General features: G+C 31.7%; 1 protein-coding gene and 1 pseudogene across 2 annotated transcripts; both read left to right on the top strand.

Annotated features, from left to right (window-relative positions):
- The first annotated feature begins 1,792 nt into the window (after positions 1-1,792).
- On the top strand, positions 1,793-8,518 carry LOC110668714 (calcium permeable stress-gated cation channel 1). Of its 2 annotated transcripts, XM_021830039.2 has the most exons (12): positions 1,803-2,211; positions 2,404-2,736; positions 2,840-2,995; positions 3,424-3,559; positions 3,675-3,776; positions 4,008-4,127; positions 4,276-4,356; positions 5,381-5,721; positions 5,811-6,056; positions 6,671-6,995; positions 7,609-7,842; positions 7,929-8,518. In XM_021830039.2, the coding sequence occupies exons 2-12, from the start codon at positions 2,423-2,425 to the stop codon at positions 8,193-8,195; spliced, it is 2,322 nt and encodes a 773-aa protein (XP_021685731.1). In that variant the 5' UTR covers positions 1,803-2,211; positions 2,404-2,422; the 3' UTR covers positions 8,196-8,518. The 2 variants fall into 2 exon arrangements, 1 of the variants encoding a protein (XP_021685731.1); XR_002497575.2 differs by lacking the exon at positions 7,929-8,518 and having other exon boundaries at positions 1,793-2,211; positions 6,671-7,244; positions 7,609-7,748.
- A 1,709-nt stretch (positions 8,519-10,227) lies between these two features.
- On the top strand, positions 10,228-16,981 carry LOC131169162 (lysine-specific demethylase JMJ29-like; annotated as a pseudogene).
- The last annotated feature ends 1,801 nt before the right edge of the window (positions 16,982-18,782 follow it).

Below are 18,782 nucleotides of genomic sequence, written 5' to 3'. Positions count from 1 at the left end.
GTTAATTACACTTTTAATGAGGTTTTAAATTCAGGAAAATGGGTTAATAAACAATATTTTTTAATAAAAAAAAGTTAAAGTCATTTTTAACGAAAATAGTTATTTAAAAAGTTATTTTTTGAATTTTAATTATTTTATTAAAATATGTATAATATAAATGCATATTATTAATTTAATACTATAATTAAATAATAAAAAATATTTTTATATATAAATTATTTTTTATAAAATAAATATAATTTTTTAATATAATTTTTTAAATAAAAATAGGATATATATATATATATATAACAAAATTCTCAATTCCAACGGCACTTATTCTTGGTGTTTCTATGTAACATAGATCATATAGAGATTAGTTTATTTATAATGAATTGTTATTGCTATTTATATAATGTATTTACTTTTCTTTCTATTTTTTTTTAACTATTTTTATAATATCCTAATTTTCATAATTTAAATAATATTTTATTTATTAACTGAACTTGAACTTAGAGGCATTAATAATTAAATTTATTATATTATTTTTTTTAATTTATTAAAGATATCATTAATATTTTTTTCTTCAATGATTACGCATGCATCTCATAGTATTGATTTTTTTTTTCACATATATATATATATATATATATATATATATATATATATATATATATATATATATATATATATATATGAAGTAGATTTTTTTTATAGTATTGCTATGTACATAGTTTTTTTTTTTTAGTATTGTTTAGTAGTATTTATTATATGAAAAGAATGTGATTTTTATAATTATGGTAATTATTTTTTTATATTAAGTATCTAATTTTTATATATTTTATTTTTAAATATCTTTATTATTATCATTATCTCAATTTTTATGTTTATTTAATTATTAAATTTTTATAAATTTTCTTTTTAACTTTTCTTAAATTTTTATACATTTCATTTTATTATAAAAATTTTAAAATTATATATTTAAAAATCAATTAAAAAATTAAAATGATATTAAAAAATATAAATTTAAATATATTATGCAACACACAAACATTTAACTAATATATATAATTTGGAAAAAAAAAAAAAATCCCATCTACGCGCGTCTTAAATGTAAAACGGTCAAAATCGTTGAAACACCCTATACTTAGATCGGAGTGAAGTAAGAGAAACTAAAATTATGAAGAAAATTTTATATTTAAAAGAGGAAATTAAAAAAAATAAAATAATAAATAATAAATAAAATTTACTATTCATTATTTTCTCTTCTATTTAAAAGAGAAATAAAATTATTTTTTTTATTGTTATAATTATTTAGTTTAATTTTAAATAAAATATACAAAATAAATATTATTTAATAAACTACTTTTCTTTCTTATTTTTTTCGCTACTCTATATTTTTATTTTTATTATTTTTTTTTCTTTCCCCTCCAACAAAATTTTGAGGCTTAGTTTACTTTTCCCGGCCGGAAACTAACATTTGCTGTCACGTTTTAGACACACCCACGCATCATACGCTCTCTCCACGCGGCACAATATTACCTGCTCATAAATCACATTCCTTCGCCAGCTGTTATCCCCAATCAACCACTAATTTCCAATTTATTGGGTCGTGAATATCACCCTTCTAATATCGCGTAAGATACAGTATTTTTTTGCGCAAAATTCTTGAATCCGATGCAAAGTATCCGTTGATAATCCCACGTGGCTATTTGCCGACATTTGGGGTCATTGTAATAAATTGACCAAAAAATCAGATTTAATTATTATCTCAGTTTGTTCAAAAAAAAAAAAAGTAAAAATCACAGTCAATAAAATCCAGAGTCACTCAATATTCCAAAAAAGTACCTATCGAAAATTACAGGAACGAAGGACGTTACCCACTTCCGGATTCTTCTTCCCAGTCAGACAGTGCCCTGCTTTCTGCTGTTTGCTTTTTCTAGCAATTCCTATTTCTAGATCCCAGTTTTTCTTTTTCTTTTTATTTTCCTTGCTCTAATTGTTTTTGTTGTTTTAGTTTAATTATCCATGTGAAGTCGTGCATGTTAGCGTGTCTGCTACTCACCCTTCAAAAAGGAGTGGGAATCATGCTTTATTGAGTTAAAAAGCAATCCAAACAATCCCTAATTCAACTTTCAGATAGCCAATTTCTCTCTCTCTCTCTCAGGATTTCTCTACCCTTCTTCTTTAAAAGCCATTGGGGTTAGAGCAGAGGATTTGATAGTCAGCAAAGTAAGAATCTTTCTTTTGTTTTTTTTGATGGTTTTATTTGTTAACTTTTGATGTTAAGACTGCTTTTTTTCAATTCAAGCTAGAGATGCTAGAGATATAGGTTGAGGGTTTTACTTAGTGTAGCAATTCAATGGTAATTGTTTTAGATTTCATTCTATACTCTTTTTTTTTTTTTTTTTTTTTCTTGTGCAGATCTTTATTGAAGATATAAATGGCAACGCTAGGGGATATAGGGGTTTCAGCGGCTATAAATCTTCTAACTGCTTTCATTTTCCTTTTAGCATTCGCATTTTTAAGGCTACAACCCTTCAATGATAGAGTTTACTTTCCAAAATGGTATCTTAGTGGCTTAAGAAGTAGTCCCACCCACTCAGGAGCTTTTGTGCGAAGGTTTGTCAATTTAGACTTTAGATCGTATCTGAGATTTCTAAATTGGATGCCAGAAGCAATCAGAATGCCAGAGCCTGAGCTAATTGAGCATGCAGGGTTGGATTCTGCCGTTTACTTGCGCATTTACTTGATAGGGTATGCTAAATTTAGTTTGTGGTGTTTCTGCAAACATTTTACGTAATGGATTTTTTAGGTTCGGAGCTCTTTTATTTTATTTTTTTTATTTTCAATGATGCAGGCTTAAGATTTTTGTTCCTATCACATTTCTTGCTTGGGCTATTCTGGTTCCAGTAAATTGGACAAATAGCACTTTGGAGCTAGCAAAGTTGTCTAACGTGACTTCCAGTGACATTGACAAGCTTTCAATATCAAATGTCCCACTCAAATCGCAAAGGTATCAACATATCTTCATTTTGATACAATGGTCGTAACATTATATGAAGAATAAGATGTATAGTTGGAATGTTTATGATGTATTGGATATTATGTGGATGGTTCTTTTTTAATTCTTTGAGTTAACTTTTTTATATTTTTATTACCATTGTAGAGATGCTAGTTTTTTCTTTTCTTTTTAATCATTGTAGCTTTTTAGCGAACGGATTCTTAATTATCTATTTGTACTTGTTTTCTTTTCGGTTGTGCTTCTGTGACATTGTTTCTGTTTTTGTCATGTCATGTAATTCATGCATAGTTTATGGGTAAATTCCTATTGATAGCTGTAATTCATGCATAGTTTATGGGTAAATTCCTATTGATAGCTGCATACTGCTTTAGCTTTAGAAACTAAATACTGTAATAATCATGTTAACTCATGGATTGCAGATTTTGGGCACATATAGTTATGGCTTATGTCTTTACTTTTTGGACATGCTATGTGTTAATGAAGGAGTATGAGAAAGTTGCTACAATGCGCTTGCAGTTTCTTGCATCAGAAAGTCGTCGTCCAGATCAATTTACAGTTAAACAAATACTTGCCTTATCCAATTAGTTAAAATTTAGAAAGCTTTTTCATATTTGAGTTTTTTCTACTGTTTCCATTATTAAACTTATACCATGGAATTTACTCTTCACAGGTCCTTGTTAGGAATGTGCCACCAGATCCTGATGAATCTGTTAGTGAGCTTGTGGAGCACTTTTTTCTGGTCAATCATCCAGATCACTATCTTACTCATCAGGTAGATTCCAGCTCAAACTGAAGATATATTCTGGAAATCTTTGGTAGGGATCTGTGAAGTTGATTAAAAGAACTAATGTTAAGAACCATGTATTTTTAAAATATTAAAGACTATTTGTAGAATGGGTGGTGTACATCACATGGTCAATATATTTATCTTGTTAAATATTTTTTAAAAATTGGAAATTTTTATCTTGTTAAATATTTTTAAACCTTGGAAAATTTTATGCAGTCGGTATACAATTCAAACAAACTAGCCAAATTGGTGAAGAAGAAGAAAAGTATGCAGAACTGGCTTGACTACTACCAACTTAAGTATTCTAGAAATCAATCACAGAGGCCTATGATGAAGGTAATTTAGTATGCAGTCGGATATGTGTTTAGAAACTATTGCCTTGTGCCCAAATCTACTCCATGTCCTGCTGCCCGTGGCCCCAGAACCTTCCTTTAGAATACCTAATTTTTGTCTGAACTCAGTTTTCTTTTGTTTTTACTCTCAGACTGGTTTTCTTGGGCTTTGGGGGCAAAAGGTGGATGCAATTGATCATTACATCTCTGAGATTGAGAAACTATCAAAAGAAGTAAGTCCCTCCTTAAGTTTCTTTAAGTCCCTCCTTAAGTTTCTTTGAAACTCTGTTTCCTATTGGTTTCTTTTAAGCATACATCTGCAAATCTGTGTGCGGAAGGTAAAATAGTGTACTTAAATTTCTTTTGCAAAAAAAATTCACTTGAATATTCTGAAGAAGATCTTGACATGATTGTATGGGGCTTGATATAATATAATATATCTTTATAATCATTTCTATTGTTTCTATAATTTCTGAGACAAGAATGTGATATCAAGTGGTTTTTTTATGTTCTTGTTTGAGTGGCTGGCTGTTGGCATTATCCTGCCATCACTAGCCTAAGTCAAGAAATATACATGATTGTAAATTCTATATTTTCCAGCACATAACATCAGTAAGAAGGTGCATTTGCAATATTTTGCTTTATGAGGGGAAGATTGTTCACTGTTGCTGGAGGCCTATTTCTTATCATATAAAAGAAATTGAGAGAGAGTCTAAGGATTCAAAATTAAAGAATTATTATTATTATTATTATTATTATTATTATTATTATTATTATTTTGCTTTTTCTTACTATAATTGCTTTTTTTTTTTGGCTTTTTGTTATTTTAAAGCCAAAAAACAATGTTTAGGTTTAAATAACAAAAAGGAAAAAAAATTGAATTTTATGAAACTAATTTACTACTGCTTTTTTGCTTTGCATCTAAAGCAAAATCATACTTTTAACAAATCTACTTGCTCGTTATTAGTTCTGCTCAAAAGCAAATTCAAAATTTGATGGCAGTAGCCACAGTACATCTTAGTAAGTAAAAAAGCAAAAGTTGAAGTAATAGTCCCCTAAAGTTGACATTAAGGAGAAGTTGAGTGTTTTCCTGACCAATATTGTGCTAAGATAAACATTTGGCATTTCGTACTTATCATGAAAGATTGAAATAATTATGTCCAGTTACATGCTTGGATTTTGTTTGAATATAATGAAATATTTTGTTTACTACCAAAGTTCTAATTTGAGGTCATGAATGGTTTTCCTATAATTCAGATAGCTGAAGAGAGGGAAAAAGTTGAAACGGATCCAAAGTCTATCTTGCCAGCAGCATTTGTTTCTTTCAGAAGTCGATGGGCTGCAGCTGTTTGTGCACAAACTCAACAATCAAGAAATCCAACTTTGTGGTTAACAGAGTGGGCCCCAGAGCCACGTGATGTATATTGGAATAACCTAGCAATACCATATGTTTCACTTGCAATTAGGAGGTTGATAATGAATGTCACATTCTTTTTCCTTACCTTCTTTTTCATGATCCCAATTGCATTTGTGCAAGCTCTTGCAAGTATTGAAGGAATTGAGAAAAGAGCTTCTTTTCTGAAGCCCATTATCGAAATGTTAGTAATGCTCACAAGTCCTTCTCAATTGACAGTGATATTTCATTGTTATAACTACTAATTGTTTGTTTTGTTGATTAATTATGCAGAAAATTTATCAAATCAGTTATACAAGGTCTTCTACCTGGCATTGCATTGAAGCTTTTTCTGATCTTCCTGCCAACAATATTAATGATCATGTCTAAATTTGAAGGTTTCACGTCTCTGTCATCTTTAGAAAGGAGATCAGCTGCACGATATTATTTTTTCAATATTGTGAACGTATTCCTTGGGAGCATAATCACTGGAACTGCATTTGAACAACTCAATTCTTTTATAAAGCAGTCTGCTAGCGAGTATGTTGCTCTTACAAATTAATCATTATATTCTGTCTGCATTCCTCTACTTATTAAGTGATTATTATGGGCTTCTTATGGCATCTCTTCTGAAGAACTCGTTAGCATTATTAAGCGCCGAAAGTGGCACTGTCAATTCTGAATGGATAGTCTTTCATCATGCATGCAGTGAACGTTTTAGGAAAACAAAGATGGGTAGGGAGGAAAGTTGTCTTACCTGTTTTCATGACTTAGGGAAGTCTAGCTTCTCCTAGGTTGTTCCCCACAGAAATTTTAACCTTGGTTCTGTCACTGTGTGTGTGTTAGCATGCGTTTGCATGTGCTTTATGCATGTTCATGGAAGTCTTCAATTGATTTTTAATAACTTATAATATATGTCACCTTAAATTTTTTATTCACCCCATAATTAAGAGAATGTGTTTATCTTACCTGTTATCATGCTTTATTTCTTTGTGGTTTGTTCTCTTTCATTTTAGTAGGTACTCCTAAAATCTTTAGGAATATAATCTGCATCACATAGTCTAGGTTTCTTGTGTTTCATTTTCTTGTGTTTCATCTTATCTTTTGCAATTTCATTGATTATTCTTAGTCATTATTTTTTTTTAATGATACAGAATTCCTAAAACAATCGGTGTGGCTATTCCAATGAAAGCAACTTTCTTCATAACGTACATAATGGTTGATGGATGGTCTGGAATAGCAGGAGAAGTTTTAATGTTGAAACCACTAATAATATTCCACCTGAAGAATTTCTTCCTGGTTAAGACTGAAAAGGATAGGGAAGAGGCAATGGATCCAGGAAGCATTGGTTTCAACACTGGAGAACCTCGTATACAATTCTATTTTCTGTTAGGTCTTGTATATGCGACAGTGACACCAGTTCTCCTTCCATTCATAATAATTTTCTTTGCCTTTGCATATGTCGTGTTTCGTCATCAGGTAAAGACTTAATATAATATCCAATCTAAATATTGCATGTGGCAATAGTTTCATCAATTAATTGAATACGGCCATGTGATTCAAGTACTTAGAACTTTTAGGTAAAGATTCACCACATCTGGATGGCTTTCAGCTGCTGATGTTCTTCTAATGATTCTTTTTGAAATTTTTTCAAGTAGTAACGCTGTAGTTTGGATGGAAGAGGTTTTTGTCATTTAACGGAAAGGCCTTAAAAAACACGTCAAGCTGGTAAGAACAAAAATGATCTCAAAGAATGCCTTGTATAAACTGCAGAATTTGATCTGTCACTATAGCTGTTCACTGATGAAAATGGTAGCCTCTTCCTATAGAATAGAATGTATTCTCTGCACCAAGAGAGCAAGAGAATGTTAGGAAAACAAAAATATAGGGAACTTAATTGTAAAACGAATATGCAGCATCAAGTTATAAAACAAACATGTGCTGATTATGGATTGTTTTACTTTTTTGTATTGTTGCTTGTGCAGAGGGTAAACTCGATCTCAATGCACTAATTATGATAGTTTCAAACTTGAATAGCTTAACGATCTCTTTTCTAGTCCATCTATATTAATCTTTTATGTATAAATTGCAGATTATAAATGTTTACAACCAAGAGTACGAGAGCGGTGCAGCATTTTGGCCTGATGTTCATGGGCGTGTTATCATTGCATTGATAATCTCACAGGTGCTTATGATTGGACTGTTGAGTACAAAGGAAGCTGCTCAGTCGACACCATTTCTCATTGCCCTGCCAGTACTCACTATATGGTTTAATAGTTTCTGCAGAGGCCGCTATGAACCTGCATTTAAAAGATATCCATTACAGGTTTGCTACTGTCTTTCAGTTGTAAAATTAATATGTCATTATTTCATTATTAAATACTTTAATGGTCTTTGTTTGTTGGATTTCAGGAAGCAATGATGAAAGATACCCTGGAACGTGCAAGGGAGCCAAACCTGAATTTGAAAGCCTATCTCCAAAATGCATATATGCATCCAGTTTTCAAAGGTGATGATGACGAGGAAGATGAAGATATAAGTGAAAAATTGGAGATTGAGAGTGTGCTAGTCCCTACAAAACGCCAATCGCGAAGAAATACGCCTGTGCCTAGCAGAATTAGTGGTGCATCTTCACCATCATCTTTGACAGATGTTATTAAGGAACATCCAGAGCCTTGAAAACTCCTACGCATGAGCCTTTAAATCTCACTATACATTGCAGATTACTAGGCCAGAGTAGCGACATTGTAGAATAAAGGAAGGAGAAAGAAAAGAGGCCAAGTTACAATCATTCAAATATACCAACAAGAAATGACAGGCTCTGGATTGTGGTAAATTGACATCTACTCAAGGATGGATGTAGATATTTTGAGTGTATGATAAAAAGTAGATTTTTTGTGGGCATTTCTCATATTGCTTTGTATTGTTACCATTGGAAAAAGAACATCTGTATACAATTTTATTTTTATTCAATAGTATCAATGAACTAATTTTATTAATTATTTACAGATTATTCATACCGACTTATAGAGTTTGACTATTAAAAATATTGTTATATTCCAAATATATGTATATATATCAGTATAACATATTTGTGAAAAAATTAGTGAGTGCATTATAATTAATTTAGAAAAAAAGGAAGTAATAAATTCTTCATAGCACTTTGTTTGGAGCAAGTTTTGGATTTGGGAGGAAGATTTTATAAGGTTTGAGGGTTTTTAAAAAAAGCTTTACCATATTTGGATTGGAATGCTTTTATATTGACGGTATGATTATTTTACATACTTGGAAAGATTGTTTTTTTTATAAAAAATGTGGTTTAGCATAATTTAAAATTTTTATTTTTATTTTATTTTATCTCCATAAAATATATAACATTTTAATTATATAATTTTAATGTTATATATTTATAAGATATATTTAGTGATTAATTAAAAAAATAAAATGTGTCTTTAATTATTATTATAATATTATTTATAAATTAATATTTTATTTAAATAAATATTTTCAAATCATCTTTATATTTAAAATAATAATAAATGATATTTTAGTAATCTTTATATTTATTTTATCGTATCATATTATTTAATTAAATAAAAAAAATATTAAATTATCTTATATCATATTAAACAGGTTGATAATAAAAATAATATCATATGATATAATATTATATAATACGATATATTAATAAATCATACTGCACTCAATTCAAATATAAATAATTTTTCAAACCACTATATTGAGAGAGATGTTGAGAAAGTTTTTATAAATTAAATATTAGTTATTACAAATTTTTTTCTTCTCCTACCTTTTATCCAAACAACACAAGGTTAGTGTAATATTAAAAAAAAAAAAATTCTTACCTTACTTTCTTACATCCCTCCAAATAAAGTGTAAGTGGTTTATCAAATCATGTTAAATTTGATGCATTTAATATAAATCTCTTCAATAGAGTCGAACTTTTTATCTCCTTAATAAGGAAGGAGAGCTTTTTATCTTTATCAACTAAGCATGGCGTAGTGATAAAACTTATGTTGAACTCCCTGCTTGATAATTTCTGTTTCATTATTGAAAACAAAGAAACCGAGAAAAAGATTGCATTTGATCGACTCAGGTGGACTCTTCCTCCCCTCCCTCTGCTGATAAAAAAATATCAAAGAAGTTATTTTCTGTTTAATTCTCGAAGTCATGGAAAAAAGATTGCATCAAACGAGAGCGGGATAACATCATCAAAAAGAATTGAGGTCGGATCAGGTCTATTTGATTGGAGAAGAACGTTCCCATGCCATTTATATGTCTTCACGCGCAAGGCATTTTTCTCTCCTCAATAAATACTCTTCTTCGATTTCATTTATCATCGTTCGCTTCTTCAATCTAAATTTTCTCTATAGATTTTTTTTTTTACTCTGATCAGCCCTCAGGTTCCTTTTTTTGGTTCCTCTGTCATACTTTGATCTCTTTTCTTTTGTATTTGTGCGTTTTTCAAATTATAATTTGCATTTGATTGCTTTGTAAATTCATCTTGATTATTTCTTTTTCAATGGGGATGATTTTTGTTTGTTTTAGCTGAGTTCACCTGAGTTTATTACTGAACCACTGCTCTTTTTGTCATTGTCTTCGATTATATGGTTGTTGTTTTTAATGCGCAATGCATTGGTGTTTAATCTGTTAATTGCTTATTGAATTTCTGTTTCCCTATAAATCATAGTTCATGGTGGAAGAACAACCATGCAATGTGAATTTTTTGTTCTATTTTGGATTCGGTATTTGTCTTTGGTTCTTTCTTGTAGCGAGGATGGCTGCAGTTATTGCCAAGCAAGACCCGTTCAGAGGTGATGGTGATCATAATATGCAGAAAATGAGAAGAGTCTCGAATGTTACTTGGCTTGCATCGAAGAGACAAGTTCACAAAACCCTTAAGGATAGAGTTAATGACAAGATAAGAAACGGAAAGAGGACGATGATGATGATGAGTGGTCACTCCCAACAAGAACAAAAAATTTATCCAAGAAAATGAAATCGACTCCTGCTTTTGAATTCTTGAAAGGCAATGGAATTCCAAAGAAGCGGTTGAGTGCCTTGAATAAGAGAAGTAGTTTTGTAGTTTTAGACTTGGAGGGCGATTCAGAAGATGAAGTTTTAGAGCAAGCGTGTATTCTGAATATGTGAGCGCACAAAAGAGCTAGAACTTCACGGAGTCAGGCAGTCAAAAGAAATCCCATGCATACAAGGCAGGAAAATGTAGATTTTGCAAATGCTTCTTTACGCACTTCATCTTCTTCTCCCTCATCAGCTTCAGCTATGAAGAGTGATGGCAGTAGCACCAGGACATATGCATTGAGGAATTTGAAGTTTATTTACCTCTGTTCATTGTTTTATCCGCTATAGTGGAATTATAAATTCTGTTCCCTTGACATTGAAAGGAATAGTTTGTTTCTTTATTTACTCTGGTAACTAAAGGTTGTCAGTTTTTCTTGCTTCAAGCAGGCCAAAATAGAAGCACTCCCAAGGTGTCATCAGTGCATGAAAAACGAAAGAAAAATTGTTGTCCCCTGCAAGAAGTGTAAAAGAAAATGCATTGTGTCCAATGTATCAAACAATGCTAAATTTTTTTGCTACAATATTTGAAGTTGTTTTAGTAAAATGAGCTTAGAAGCTTACTTGGCATATGCATTTCTGGTGTGATGTATGTAGGTATTTATGGATGACAGAAGAAGAAATTGCAGAACTATGTCCTTGCTGTCATAGAAATTGCAACGGCAATGCGTGTTTGCACTCCAGTGGTTTGATTAAGGTTTGTTTTTATTCTGTCCCTCTTCTATCCTATTGATTGTCAGGACATTAATAAAGAAGCAAAAACTCCGTAAGGCTAGATTTTGGAAATTTAGATTTGGTTTTTTAAACTTTTAAGTTGATAAATGAGCATCCTTATATTACATTGGCAGTTGGAGCGCCATGTTACAGTACTGAAATTCTGAATGTAAGTATTTCTTCTAACTAGCTCATAATATTGATCACCTCCAGACATCAAAAAGGGATATCACCGACGGTGAAAAGATTCAGCATCTAAAATATTTGATAAAGTCTCTGCTTCCCTTTCTGCAACAAATCTGTGAAAAACAAATTCAAGAGATACAAATGAAGGCTAGCATTCAAGGTACTTCCTAATTTTCTTTTTAGTTCCAGGTATGAGTTTTTATGTTTAAATTAATTTCCTGCTAGTAAATTATGACTTGTTCTTGTAATCAGGTTCCTCCCCTGAGATAGCAGAGAAATTCTGTAATAATGATGAGCGTGTCTATCGGTAAGAATCTCTTCTTGTGCTGAAGGGTGGAAACTAAGCGATTTTATTGTTTGAACTTAAAGCTTATTTACTGAATTTTTACGGGTCTTGGTGCAGCAACCATTGTGCGACTTCTATTGCTGACCTCCACCGCAGCCGCCCAACATGTGCTTATGAACTGTGTCTCAGTTGCTGTCACGAAATTCGTGAAGGAAGCTTGTCAAGTCGTGCTGAAATGAAGTTTCAATATGTAGACCGAGGCTCTGATTATGTGCATGGTGGAGATCCACTGCCTTGTGATTTTGAAAGTGCTGAGGATCAAGGTGAACCAACGGTTGTGCTGTGGAATGCCAATGATGATGGAAGTATTTCTTGCACCCCAAAAGAAATGGGCTGTTGTGGTGATTGTGTACCGGAGCTAAAGCTATCCTTCCAATGGGATGCATTTCAGAGTTGAAAAAGAAGGCGGGAGATTCAGTAGGGATTGACACTGAAAGGGCAGATTCAGTAGGGATTGAGGGAATTAACACTATAAATAGGAAATGATGAAAAAGATTATTTGACTTTTGCCCATTAAAGAGAGTGATTTTCAGCTCATGGAGTGAGACTGTTGCCCATTAAAGAGAGTGGTTTTCAGCTCATGGAGTGAGACTGTTGCCCATTGTAGAGAGGGGCCTTGTTAATTGCTGAGGATTTGACTCTGCCCATTGACAAGGGACACTTGCCCATTGTAGTGGAGAGAGGCTTCGGCTAAAGGTGGGGTAAGAACATAGAATTCAAGAGAAATGGATTCTTGTTCATTGGTAAAAGGGCTCTTGCCCATATAGTTGAAAGCACCATTTGTGGTATAGTGTTGTAATAGTAAATATATTAGGTTATGCCTAAAGGAGACTGAGAGAGACTAACTAATATATTTACTATGAGCAGTTTGATGTAGTATTGATTCTTTTGGGTGTAATTGGGTTGATAGGTAGTATAGCTATGAGCTTGTAATGATGATTTATTTATTTATTGACAGTGAAAGATGGTATGCTTGTGAATTTAGCCCTATGTTGAGAGGGTGAACCACATAAATATTGGTGTTTTATATGTTTGCTTTATTTCTTTGCAGTTTACACACTTTCACAGTGCACAACAAATTGGTATCAAAGCATAGGAATGATCTTCGTGAGTTTGGTTAAAGATGGGGCTATTGTGATATGTGGAAAATTGTACATGCAACAATGATGATACAAGTTCAAGGTGACGGAGAGATAAAATTTAGGTGGAGCTCTTGATGCAAAATCAAGATGGTTGATGACGTGAAGATTTTTTGAAGAATAAAGCAAGTTACACCAAGATGAAGATTAAAGAATTGATGATTTGAATGGTTCAAGCTCAAGCATGGAGATTTGATGATTTGATAACACCCAAGAATTTAAGGTATGCAATGGTTGATGAATTTTGAGTCAAGGTGGAGATTCTTAGAATTATGACTCAAAATCCTAATGGGATTTGGAGAGAGATCTTTTCCTAATTTGAGTGAGAGAAATATTCCTCAATAGGATGAGGAATATTTCCTATAATGAGTAAAACTCTTATTTTAGTGTTATTCTTAAATTGAGTAGGACTCCTAATCAGATAAGGATTGAGAAAATTAATACTATAAATAGAAGAATGATGGAAAATGTTATTTGGCTTTTGCCCATTGAAGAGATTGGCTTTCAGCTCATGAAGTGAGGCTTTTGCCCATTGTAGAGAGGGGCCTTATCAATTGCTGAGAAATTGGCTCTGCCCATTGATGAGGGGCACTTACCCATTATTGTGAAGAGAGACTTCGGCTTAAGGTGGAATAAGGACATGGAATTCAAGAGGAAGGGATTCTTGTCCATTGGTGAGAGGGCTTTCACCCATATAGTTGAAGACACCCTTTGTCGTGTAGTGTTGTAATAGTAAATATATTGGGTTATGGCTAGAGGAGATTGAGAGAGACTAACTAATATATTTACTATGAGCAGTTTGATGTAATATTGATTCTCTTGGGTATAATTGGATTGATGAGTAGTATAGTTATGAGTTTATAATGATGATTTATTTATTTATTTATTGATAGTGGTAGATGACATACCCGTGGATGTAACCCTACGTTGAGATAGTGAACCACGTAAATATTGGTATTTTGTATGTTTACTTTTTTTTTTCTTTGCAATTGGCACATTTTCACAGTGCACAATAAATCGGTATCAGAGTATGGGAATGATCTTGATGAGTTCGGTTAAAGGTGGAGTTATTGTGATATGTGGAAAGTTGCACATGCAACAATGATGATGCAAGTTCAAGGTGATGGAGAGATAAAATTTTGGTGGAGTTCTTGATGCAAAATCAAGATGGTTGATGACATGAAGATTTTTTAAAGAATAAAGCAAGTTACACCAAGATGAAGATTAAAGAATTGATGATTTGAATGGTTCAAGCTCAAGCATGGAGATTTGATGATTTGATGATACTTAAGAATTTGAGGTATGCAATGGTTGATGGATTTTGAGTTGAGGTGGATATTGTTAGAATTATGACTCAAAATCCTAATGAGATTTGGAGAAAAATCTTTTCCTAATTTGAGTGGGAGAAATATTCCTCAATAAGATGTAGGAATATTTCCAATAATAAGTAAAACTCTTATTTTAATGTTATTACTAAATTGAGTAGGACTCTTAATCAAATAATGATGGAGGGAATTAACACAATAAATAGGAGAATGATGAAAAACATTATTTGGCTTTTGTCCATTGAAGAGAGTGGCTTTCAGCTCATGGAGTGAGGCTGTTGCCCATTATAGAGAGGGGCCTTGTCAATTGCTGAGGATTTGGCTCTGACAATTGATGAGGGGCACTTGCCCATTGTAGTGGAGAGAGCTTTCGGCCTAAGATAGAGTAAGGATATAGAATTCAAGAGGAATGGATTATTGTCCATTGGTGAGAGGGCTAGTGTTGTAATAGTAAATATATTAGGTTATGTCTAGAGGAGACTGAGAGAGAATAACTAATATATTTACTATTAGCAGTTTGATGTAGTATTGATTCTCTTGAGTGTAATTGGGTTGATATGTAGTATAGCTATGAGCTTGTAATGATAATTTATTTATTTATTAATAGTGAAAGATAGCATGCCCGTATATGTAGCCCTATAAGGTGAACCACGTAAATATTGTTATTTTGTATGTTTGCTTTATTTCTTTACAGCTTACACGCTTCTACGGTGTACAACATGTCTAAAGTAAAGGCCATTGATTGCCTGGCTTCTCGTGAGGTTTGGCACCATTATCCTACCTGGAATTCTTTTTTCATCCCAAAGATCTTCTGTGTAGTTTTACTCACAAGTGCTGATTCTTAAAATATTCAGGTGGAAATCAATGCTTGTCAATTTTTCAAGGGCTATACAGAAGGGAGAAGATATGAAAACTTTTGGCCTGAGATGCGGAAGCTGAAGGATTGGCTCCCATCTGATAAGTTTGAAGACCCTTTGCCACGCCATTGTGATGAATTTATCAGTGCATTGCCATTTCAAGAACTCAGTGATCCCAAGCTGGTATCCTTAACCTCGCTGTGAAATTTCTACCAGATTTGCTCAGACAAGACATGGGTCCGAAAACTACATCGCATATGGTACAACAGGAGCTCGACAGATGGGACTCTGTAACCAAACTTCACTGTGACATGTCAGACGCGGTATGCCTAAAATATCCATCATGTTATTAATACGCCTTGCATCTTGTATTCTAGCATAAGTTGCTATTTTTTTCTACTCTTTCCACAAACTCTCTAAATTTGACTTAAATGTTTATGTCAAGAATGAGTTTCATATGGACTCTTCCATTTTCAGCAAATGCTTATATAAGTAATGGGTTTTCAAATCTTCACCATTTTCCCTTTTGTTTTTTTTAAAGACAAGAAAATAGCTGCCCCTTTTTCCCCTGTGGTTTACCAACTGGTGGTTTGGGAGGTGATACTGATCTTAAATTTGTCCATTAATGCAGGTGAATATTTTGACACATACTGTGGAGGTGGCTTTATGTGAAGAACAACAGACTGCCATTCAACACCTCAAAAGGAAATATTTGGCACGGGATGAGAAAGAACGTTTGGAGCAAGATAAGCTAGACCATCATCCCATTGAACAACTTGGTGACTGCACCGGTAGCTGGAAAGAAATGGACGTATCAAAGATTATTGAGACAGAGAAGCACCACTCCCAAATCAGTGAACAACTCGAGCTTTCCCATAATCAGCCCAGACGAGCTACACTCCCTGGTTTGCCCAGTGTAGGTGAAACAGATGATATGTGTGGTGCATTGTGGGACATTTTTAGGAGGGTGGATGTCTCCAAGTTAGAAGAAAATTTAAGAAAGCACACTATGGAATTTAGGCATACTAACTGCTCCCCAGTAAAACAGGTAACTAATACCCACTACTTATTTTTCAGACTAGTCAATTATGATTCACTGATAACTAACCTGTTATAAGCAGGTCGTCCATCCAATTAATGACCAGTGTTTCTACTTAACTTCGGAGCATAAAAAGAAGTTGGAGGAGGAATTTTGGTTAGATATTAAGAAAGCTTAATCTCTCTATCTCTCTCTCTATCTCTCTCTCTTTCTAAAATCATTGTGACACTCGAATTGTTTCACACTTCTAGGTGTTGAACCTTGGACATTTGAACAAAGAGTTGGAGAAGTCGTATTTATTCCTGCTGGTTGCCCACACCAAGTTAGGAATCTCAAGGTAAATCTTGAGACCTGCATATTTTTCTTTTAAATCCTTCTTTAATGTTTCACAAAATAGTGTTTTCATATGTAGATATAGATTATGCTTTATGACCAATGTTAAACTTGTATTTAAGATCTTTTTCCTCCATCTAAACAGTCATGTACAATAGTTGCCGTAGATTTTGTCTCTCCTGGAGATGTCCAGGGGTGCCTTCACTTAACCAAATAGTTCTGACAACTTCCAAAGAACCACAGGGCTAGAGAAGACAAACTTGAGGTAACACTTTTCTGCTATGATACATTTAGAATCAAGTGAACGCTGGTAATGCCATTTTTAAGCCTAAAGGCTGTTTTCCTTCATTTTTTTTTGTGATGCGGATCAAGAAGATGATAATCTATGCAATTGCAGAAGCAATTAAAGATTTAGAAGAACTGATATAATGACTTCTTCGAAGCTACACAAAGTGGCAACTGAAGAACAAATAGGCCAAATTAATTGTTCCCTTTTTTTTTTTCCAAGTTTTTAACATCGTTGTTACTGGGAAGAAGCCAACGCAATTACAGCATTTTTAGGAGTCGCATCAATTTTGAGGGATGTATATCATCAAATTTAATGTTTAACACAGACGATAACATGAGCTTTGCTTTGTTTAAAGAGAGATTGTGGATGGGATAATTTAGAAAATTTTATTCTATTATTCTAACTACATTATTATCTTACTACTTTAATAATCAATATGATTATGAATTTGTTATTCGGATTCTCACTTAGTTGTACTGATTTTTTTTATTTATAAATTTTTTCAGTGTTAACAAATATAATTATAAACAATTAGAAACAAACTATACATGATCAAGAATTTCAAAATATAATACAAAAGTTTCCTAATAATAAGATCAAATAATCTAAGAAATTAAATTAGAAACAGGTTTTTTTTTTTCCTCATGTAAAACTAGTCTTTGAATTGAAGACGAAATATGAATGATAAAGGAAAATTTTCGAAAGAAATGAATTATTTCTAAATTGATATATTTTTTAAGAATTAAATTCACTTAATGAAGTCTTTTATTGAAAATAAATAATAAAATTAAAAGAATTCTATCACTTTAAAATTTATTTCAATCATATTAAATTATAAAATTATTTAAATAAAATAAAATTAAATTCTAAAAATAATTCGATGGGAATGACTTGGAGAAACTTTATGCATTCATGAAACTACAACGCCATGACATATACAAATGTAAAAATATTACTAAAAAAAATTAAAATGTATTACTTAAAAATTCAAAACTAAAAGAAATATATATATATAAAGAGCAGTTAGTATATATATTAAACTTTTATCTGGAAGGAGGTTTTGTAATATAATTAAAGATTTTTGAAGATTTAAAAACTATAAGTTTATATATTATATTTGAGAGAATTTATGATTTTTTACACTAAAATAAGATTTTAAAAATCCTTAAAAAATTTTATTTATCAATCCACCCACATTAATGGGTTATGAAGATTTTATTTTCAAAAATTTTAAATAGTTATAAAAACTTTTATTTTCTTTTAAATAATAAAAAATTATAAAAATTTCATTTTAAAAAACTTTATTTTGATAACTTAATTTTATTTTCTCTCTTTTCAAATAAAATGTAAAGAAAAAGAATAATAATAATAATAAGTGTAGATATGCTTATTGGCATTATAAAACGAGAAAAAATAGACTAAGGCTTCAACAACTCTTTTTTATTAGAGTCTTTTACTAACACTATTTTTTTTTTTTAAAAGTCTGTTTGGATCGAATGAGAAGAGATTTTATAAAGTAAAGCTAATTTAATGGGTTGAAAAAGCGAGAGTTACGAAGGTTTTGAAACCTCCAAAAACTTCATCTTCTTTAAAATACCTTCCTCTCAAACAAGCATAGAATTTTAAAAACTTGTCTCAAATCTCCAAAAATTTCCTCCAAAAAAGCTGTATGATCTTAAACAAAATTAAATGACAAAAAAGATCATATAATCGATGACAACTATTTTAAAATGAAAGCTTAGTTATTATATATGTTGAGATTAAATGGTGAAAAAATTATGAGGTTCAAATCCTTGCACAAAAAACAGTGTTTGAATAAATTTATTCTTAAATAAATCCATAATTTCTAAATAATTTGATCAAAATTTTATATTTCCTTAAAAAAAAAACCTTGCTCTTAAATATAGATTATTTTAAGAATTCATATCATATTTTCAAAAA

The sequence above is a fragment of the Hevea brasiliensis genome, chromosome 18 (assembly GCF_030052815.1).
Source record: "Hevea brasiliensis isolate MT/VB/25A 57/8 chromosome 18, ASM3005281v1, whole genome shotgun sequence".
In the NCBI taxonomy this organism is placed as follows: domain Eukaryota; kingdom Viridiplantae; phylum Streptophyta; class Magnoliopsida; order Malpighiales; family Euphorbiaceae; genus Hevea; species Hevea brasiliensis.
The sequence above is the reverse complement of the archived record's forward strand: the minus strand, read 5'-3'. Positions and strand labels throughout refer to the sequence as shown.

Excerpts from the sequence above, each read along its gene's own strand:
- LOC110668714 (XM_021830039.2), top strand. The coding sequence starts at position 2,423 with ATGGCAACGCTAGGGGATATAGGGGTTTCAGCGGCTATAAATCTTCTA. Across the intron at positions 2,737-2,839 it reads TTGCGCATTTACTTGATAGG|GCTTAAGATTTTTGTTCCTA; the intron begins GTATGCTAAATT and ends TCAATGATGCAG. Across the intron at positions 3,560-3,674 it reads GTCGTCCAGATCAATTTACA|GTCCTTGTTAGGAATGTGCC; the intron begins GTTAAACAAATA and ends TACTCTTCACAG.